The sequence below is a fragment of the Dioscorea cayenensis genome, chromosome 2 (genome assembly GCF_009730915.1).
Source record: "Dioscorea cayenensis subsp. rotundata cultivar TDr96_F1 chromosome 2, TDr96_F1_v2_PseudoChromosome.rev07_lg8_w22 25.fasta, whole genome shotgun sequence".
Lineage (NCBI taxonomy): Eukaryota > Viridiplantae > Streptophyta > Magnoliopsida > Dioscoreales > Dioscoreaceae > Dioscorea > Dioscorea cayenensis.
The window spans coordinates 4,085,745-4,094,005 of record NC_052472.1 but is presented as its reverse complement, the minus strand read 5'-3'; the positions used below and the strand labels follow the sequence as shown (position 1 = coordinate 4,094,005).

Here is an 8,261-nt window from a genome sequence, read left to right as displayed (position 1 = left end):
CGCATAAGAGTTGCGGTGACATCTTCGCCTAAGGTAGTCGGTGGAAAGTGCCCGCGCCCGGCCGGAGGGGTCAGCGATGGGCTGAGGGCCACAATTGTGGGAGAGCCGTCTGTCGTGGTAGGGGGTTGTGCAATCCGGGCGGGTGGGGGAGAGCTTCTCGGCGTCGAGGAATGCGTGCGGCGTGGTGGGGTGGAAAGTAGGAGAACGAGCGTTGAGCCAGCGCGATGTAGAGCCCGCCCCTCTCATCCCGCCGAGCAAGTGGTTCGGAGCAATAGCATCCATCCGTCCGCTGAGCCCCAACAAATATTTCTTCTTGACACTCGGGGAACCATCTCAGAAACTAACATATGTAAACGAAACAATTTTCAGTGAAATCATTCGGTTTAAACTATAACAACTATATTTAAACAGAGTTTTTATATATTAAACATTATAGAATATATTTAAACGGAGAACAAAATATTTAAACCTTTATGAATAAATTTTAAACTGTAAATAATAAAGTTAAATGCTAAATAAAATGTTTAAACATTAAAGACTTTTATTAAACATTGTCAGCAGATTTATTACCTCTTTTCCTTCGACGATGATCAAGAAAGTCGGCTTTCTACAGTCAAAAGCTTGCTTCCCGAGTAACTACTTTTCTACGTAGCACGAGACATCCTTGGGATCTTGCCAAAAGCGGACTTTCTTTCCCGCTCCGTCAGCCGTAGAAACCATACGTTAAACGCCACGAGCACCCCTTAATATATCTCCGTGTTGGTCTTCTTCCCGGCAGCATCTATCTGTGACTCGAGCGCTTTGCCAGTGGAATGTCCTCCACGCCGACTAAAGTGCCGCCTGCGCCCGTACGCGTGATCGCCCATGGCGGGTGAACATCTGACTATAATCAGCGATCCGATTCGAACCCGGGCATGATGTATTTGGGAAGAGACTCCACTCCAATGAGGTACACCATCGAGTTTGACAAAATTATCTTCTTCCCCCTCTGTCGACAAGTTGACACAAGAGTGCTCTTGATGGAGTCTCTGCTGTCTCCGTAGGGTTTTGATAAATACCTCCCTTCAACGCTGAGCGGGTTTTCTTCTCTGAATACGACTGCGCCGCCATACTGCATGAGACCACGAACGAGGCCCACATCACGGGGCTCGAGACTCGCGGAGCTTTCCCGATCCCTAAATTTATTGCGTGCCATCGCACTCTTTGTAGTATATAGAATCAAGAAGGGCCATCTTTTTGGTATATAGCTTCCGAAAGCTCGCATGAATCTTGCAGTGTCCTTCGGATGATCTCCCAGTGTCGAGGGGTCATGTTATCTTTCGATTCGACTAAGGTCTCCACTCTGGGATCGTCAAATAGCATCACCTCATTAACTAGGTCGACCGCCATAGTCACAAAGCTCGCGACAATAACAACACATTCAACATGCAGAGTATTGACTAATGTTTAAGCGAAAATATAAGATTTTAAAGCGGTAACCTTGCGTTCTTAAGCGGAGATATCAATTGTTAAATAGAGAACTCGTTTATTAAACAGAGACAACAATACTTAGCTGAAACAACAAAATTTAAAACTCGTAACATAGCATTTCTTAAGCGTAAACCTCATTTGTACATCGCAACCATATCAAATGAAAGGGAAATGTACATTTATAAATATTACACAAATCATAACAATCGAAAAACCTATTTCGATAGTGTGTACTGACGAAAAGCGCAAAAACAACACAAAACCCTAGCCGAGAAATTGCCTCTACGAGACTAACAAAACCACAGTGAGAAATCCCCTGCGGACTTTTCAATATCTTCCAACAAAAAGAGAGCACAAAAGCGAAAGCGAAAAAAATCTTTCTTTTGTATGTAATAGTTACCATAAAACCATACTCAATACCTTAGATTGCAAGACCGATGAAATGCCAACTACTTGAGTGGGACTTCTCCTTCGAGATCACCGGTGGAAAGGGAAAAGGCATGATTACGGAGTGCATGCGCACGAGAGACAACTTCGAGACGACATTGAAATGAAAACCGAAGGCGCTTTGAAGTTGATAACTAAAAGCCTCCGATAGAATTGTCTCTTGGGGTTACCCTACGGAAAACCCCCACTTCCTCTCATCTTTTGCCGAAATTAGGCTGCATCCACGACTCCCCATGCAAAGGCATTTTTCGTCCATAAAATTTTGAAAAATCAATCAGCTGACATCCATTACATGCTTTGGGGGGTTGAAAAACATGGAATTAAAAAGGAAGGGGTTTTTGGGGAGTACAAAACTAACGGGGTATTTTTGGCAATATTGCAAACTTAGAAGGTGTTTTTGGCAATTTCCACTAATTTTTATGTATGCTTCTCCCACTCTTTTGTCCCTAACCCTCTTCATGTTAGTAAATAAATTTCATATATTGTTATTTTGACAATTAAAAATTATATTAAAACCCATATTCCTTCCATCCATAACTCTGTCCCTCTTTCCTTTAGAGCATTAAGAAATTTCTAACGTACGTGACAATTAGGGAATCAACGAGAAGAAACTTAAAAAAATATTGAAAGATTTGGTGAAAGTCAAAGAGTACTATTTTAAAAATTAATTTATTTTACGTGTTTTTTTAAGTAGATTGATATTGACATATTGTCCTAAAGAAAAATGTTAGTAACTTGTAATTTAAGGAAAATTTATTAGAAGGAAAAAAAGTCAATTGTAATTTTAGAAGCTGTAATCTCAAAAATCAATTTTTGAAAATAATTTTGAAAATGGTACATGCACTTGCATATCAAATGTCAATGTTCTCTACAGTGAACTTGGAAAACAAGAATAACGTACAGATGAAAACAAATTTTCAATTTTGAATAATATAACTGTAATTAACTAATAATATGTACGTATGTTATGGATTACAAGTTTCGGGTACATAAGGGTTGAATTTTAAATGAATCCTAAACTGGTTTTGGTTATTTAAAATCTCAAACCAGTCATATATATAAACCATAAAATATTATCACCATCATACAGAAATTATTTAATAATAAAAATATATTTATAAATATTAAATACAAAATTTTCATGGAATTTAATTTTAAAAATTAATGGAGTAGTTAGATCTAACCTTTAGTAAATCATCTTTAATTGATATCTTATAAATAATATGTTTAACTTAGCTTCACTCAAAATTAAAAAACAAACTTCCTACAATACAACTTTTATATTTTTCATATTTAAATTTAATATATAAAAAAAATCATTTTACAAAAAATAATGCATGTACCTTGCACATTGCCAATACAGATACTAGTATATGCGCAAATCAAGTTGGCCATTTAGATTTTTTTCCATATAATTAAACAATCATGTCATTAGTGACAGGAACATCATAATAATAATAATAATAATAATAATAATAATAATAATAATAATAATAATATGATTCATTTGCAATGTGTTATATTTCGTACTAGAGAGAAAATGTTGATGCAGCAAGCTCCCCTAACTACCTTGTGAAGAACAACACAAACATCCAATATTGACTTCAAATACTAACTCAATTAAAGTCATGTAGGACAATTTGCGTAAAGTCTTTGGCCAAGAGGCTTATAAAAGATGCAATAGAATCACTCACAAGCATGCAAATAGAGCAAATAAAAGCAAATGAAGATGAAATCATACTTCATTGAGACCATCCTTCTTGTGATCATTGTTAGCCCTAGTGTTGCTATTGTTACACCACCACCACCCGGTCCACCCCTCTATGTCTTTGGGGACTCTTTGGTTGATGCCGGAAATAATAACCACTTGCAAGATCCTGCTCCTAAGGCTAATCATCCATTTCATGGAGTTGATTACCCTGGAAATGTTTCAACAGGAAGGTTTTGCAATGGGTATATTGGTTCAGACTATGTGGGTATGATTTTATATATATATATATATGTGTGTGTGTGCATTCATTCATGTTGATGTTAAATTTTTTATTTTATCATATTTAGAATCAATTTTGAATAATTAGTCTAGCTAATATAACCTTTTTGACTTGATAGGATTTTTGAATAAGCTACATCTCATTTACACAAATATTATTGCAATAATCAATAAAGCAGTGTGTAGTTTAGTTTAAATTTTTTTTGAATAAACGTAATTATTTGAAAAATCTAAAATACAGAACCATAGTTATGTTCTTAAATGGGCATTGAGGAGTTTAGATGATGAACAAAAATGGTTTATGGAACCAACGGTCCTGGGTGAATCGTAAGCTCGGATCGCTTCACGTAGGTGTTCGTTTGGGGAGAGCCCGAGATCGAACCTCATATCCTCACGTAGGTGAGGGCACGTGAGTTGAGCGCTGGTCATACTCCCCACACGTGCAGCGTCCCCGGGCTTTCTAAGTACTTTGTCGCCTTTCTCAACAGGTTTATGGAAATTTTTTTAACCTCTTTTTCCAGTTTTTCTTTACAAAATAGAATTCAACGATCCATATATACTTAACTCTATCAAATAAAATGAGCATAACCAGGTATATATTTCAAGCCAATAGTAGAATGAATTGAGCTCTAGGTCATTCAAAATCTTGGCTCATTCTTTAAAAATAATTGTAGTAAAAGAATTGGGACTTGTTTTCAAGACGTCTTTATTATATTATATAAATTATTTATATAATTAATTATTTTTTTATGTCAATGTATTTATAGAAAAAAATAAGCACTTTACATTGTAATACTCCCTCCGTTATATCTGTCATAGATCCATGTTTTCTTTTTATCTGTCATTTTCTAACATCAAGAAGCATTTATTATTTTTTTTTTCCAAAATTACCCTAACACTCTATTCAATTCTCTTTTTAGAATTAAATATGAGAGAGAAATGTGAAGATATAAATTATGGGTAATTTTGGAAAGATAGCAAACTTTTTATAAAAGTTTGTGAAATAACTAAATTTATTGGTATGTGAGATTCTGTTAAACATGACAGATAAAAAGGAACGGAGGGAGTATTTGTTTATTCTGAGTTACTATCCGAGACATATTCTGAATAATAAAAACTTTATTTGGTAGCAATGTGCTTGGGATATCCACAAAGCCCACCAGCTTATCTCTCTATCACCAATGAATTTCAGACGTTAGGAGGAATTAACTTTGCTTCTGCCGGATCAGGGATCTTGAATTCAACTGTATGTATATACATATCTATATAACATGTTATTTCATTTTGGCTAATTAGAATAAAATAGGATAAACTTTTTATTTTTATTTTTATTTTTATGATGATGATTTAATTAATGTTAGGGAGAAGGAACACTATCATTGGCAACGCAAGTGATGTATTTTGAAGGAGCAGCAAGCAATTTATCAAGAAGAGTTGGCAATATGGCTCCTAACACACTACTATCAAAATCCATCTTCTACATAAGTTCTGGAAGCAATGATATATTTGCTTATTTTTTTGGTTCTAAAAATCAAACAAATAATCAGTTCATTGCAACTATGGTGAACAACTTCAGACTCCATTTGACGGTATCTATATCTATATCAATTTTTTATAAAAAAAAGTTAAAATATATAAATAGCCAATTTATTTGTTTTTATTTTTACTCAATCTACTCTCTTCATAAATATTTGAAAACAAATGATACTAATATTTTATCTCAGATCTTTCTTTCCTACTAAATCAATATTATTATGATGTTTGTATACTATGTTGCACAATTGAATGAATGTTATAAAAGCCTTAACATTATTTTTATTGTTTGCAGAAATTATACAATTGTGGAGCAAGAAAGATTATTATGCTTAGTACATCAAATATTGGGTGCATTCCATTTATAAGAAGTTTATTTCCCCTGTCATCTGGTGATTGTTCAGAGGAGTTAAATAATCTTTCTATTCAATTTAAAAATGAAACCAGGGATCTTCTCCAAAATCTCACATCAACAATGCCTGAATTGAGATACACTTTCATAGACACATATGAAATAGACAGTGAACTTCGAGAAAATGCACATCAATACGGTAAGCATCATATATTATAACATGTTAAGCTGATCAGGTAGGAATTGGAAATTTTTTGAAAATTTCATAGTTTATGGCATCTTAATTTGGATAGAAAATATGTGGAAGTTAAGGTATACACCTTTAACTGTAGAAATTTGAATAAATAGTAAGATACCTAACCTTACCCTTGAAGATCAAAGTAGACTAATCTGGATATTTGAAGACCACAACTAAACTTTCAATATCCTTTCACACTAATGATAGACCCTTTTCCACCAAAAGAATTAATTTCATTTTAAAACTAAAGTTGGCGAATATCCAAAACATGGAATTAACAAAGGATTTTAATAATAAAGTTATAGATGCAAAAGTTGATTTAAATCTAAATCTTGATAATATTATCCCAAGTTAATCTAACTAAGATTTAAATTGACAAATTATTCAACATGTTTTTTATTTCATTATTTTTCTTTTCTTCATTTCAGCCCAAACAAATAGGCCACTTTTAAAGTTAAATTTCTGGACTCAACTAACAGATAGGTTATAAACACTATAACTATATGATATTTGCATGTATTTTATGATTGGTCTTTTATGCAAGACAAACTTTTAATTGTAAATGGTGCATTTATAATTTCATTGTAGAACAAGTTAGTAATAAATTTTTGGAGCTGGTGTTTGGTAAGGGAACCTTTAAAAGCCAAAATGTCAAACCTTAAAAATATCAATCCTTATGCAGTCCTTATATTTAGATTAATAAGAATATAGATTATCAACTAGATAAATATTACATGAGGTCAAAAAAGATATATTTAGAGATCATACGAGAGAATGTTCATTTGTATTAAGGTATGACTATGCTAAGTAATAATCTAATATAAAGAGATAACTTAATTCAATACAAGCACATAAAATAACATTTGATACATCAAATAGTACTAATTATTGATGTGTTGATTTTTTGAGCTTTTTATATAATATTTTCAAAATGTCATTATAATTTCACAAGAAAATTTCATTTATTATAGATTTTTGTATTTGTTTAGGATTTACAGACTTGACAAATGCATGTTGTGGACACTGGAAGGTTTAATGGAGAAGCTCCATGACTACCAAACTCAAATTTGTGCTCCAATCATGCAATCATTATAGCTGGGATCCAATATCACCCAACAGAAGCTGTAAATAAAGAGTGGTAATCAAAATGGCATGCTTTGGCTCAATGAAGTGTCTTCCCACTGAACATCCAACAGTTGGTGAATGCATAAAGGTTTAAGTGCAATTCTAAATAAATGGGTATCTATGAGAACTAATTTTTATATAGTAACTGTCTTTAGAGCAAGTATTTTTAAATAATAAAATTGTTCTCTTACATCAATTTAAGTAATTTTATAAGCGGGATTTATTTAATAAGTTAAATCCCTCCTCATTTTCAAGAAATAAAAAGAACTTCTTCAACTTGTTTTAATACTTTATAAGCCCCCAAATTCAATTTGTTTTATGCAATATTTATTACTTTAATTATTAATAAATTATTGCTTTACTTCTTTCATCTCTATCAACTTTTTGCTCTTCTCTCATCCATGTGCTGACATAGTAACGTCTCACAATTGAATATTTGTAAAGTATCTACTGCTACCATTGTTAAATACCATTTACAGAGGCATATGATTGTCTAGGTGTAATTGAAATGTACAAAGGTATTCTTTATATTATTAATATGTGTACCCTATCTGAGAAGGTAGCTACTGGTAGCTATTTATTAAAAGGAAAAGAAAAACATCAAAATGAATAAAGTCCATGAACAACAAAATAAGAGCACAAGAAAGTACATATAGGGAGAAAAGACACAATAAAAGTTAAAAGAAATACAATTAAAAAGTAGAAACTAGACTTGCTCAATGATTCTCATGATGGACCACCTTGCCTGTCAAACCGCAGTTAGACCAGAAGGATCACTTTACTACATAGCTGGCTAGCAGACTACACGGTTTCACTTTCGTGGTTTGTAGATAATTTTTGGGTGAACCGACTGTGCGTGGATCTCTGGGGTAAATGTTGAGTACGCCAGAAAAATCACAATCCACTTTTTCAAAGGAATTTTAAGAGATCTGAACAAGTATTAAAAATCTTTTCTAGATATTGTGGCTCTCCCCAAAACAACACTCCTAGAGTGTGAGCATCAGACCTGATTTCAGCATCAATTTCAAAGGCAATGGAGAATTCAGTGAATATGATCTATGGCTCTCTGCACAATCCAAACATGTGTGGGAGCAATACGTAGCCAT

At 33.4% G+C, this 8,261-nt stretch overlaps 1 protein-coding gene across 1 annotated transcript; it reads left to right on the top strand.

Moving 5' to 3' along the window:
* The first annotated feature begins 3,635 nt into the window (after positions 1 to 3,635).
* LOC120279907 (GDSL esterase/lipase At1g71691-like) lies at positions 3,636 to 7,078 on the top strand. Its single transcript, XM_039286608.1, has 5 exons — positions 3,636 to 3,893; positions 5,038 to 5,153; positions 5,269 to 5,496; positions 5,736 to 5,991; positions 7,020 to 7,078. Exons 1-5 carry the CDS (start codon positions 3,641 to 3,643, stop codon positions 7,064 to 7,066), a joined length of 900 nt encoding a protein of 299 aa, XP_039142542.1. The 5' UTR covers positions 3,636 to 3,640; the 3' UTR covers positions 7,067 to 7,078.
* The last annotated feature ends 1,183 nt before the right edge of the window (positions 7,079 to 8,261 follow it).

Coding starts and splice junctions, on each gene's coding strand:
- LOC120279907 (XM_039286608.1), top strand. CDS start 3,641: ATGAAGATGAAATCATACTTCATTGAGACCATCCTTCTTGTGATCATT. Junction 5,154..5,268: donor CAGGGATCTTGAATTCAACT/GTATGTATATAC, acceptor AATTAATGTTAG/GGAGAAGGAACACTATCATT. Junction 5,992..7,019: donor AGAAAATGCACATCAATACG/GTAAGCATCATA, acceptor GTATTTGTTTAG/GATTTACAGACTTGACAAAT.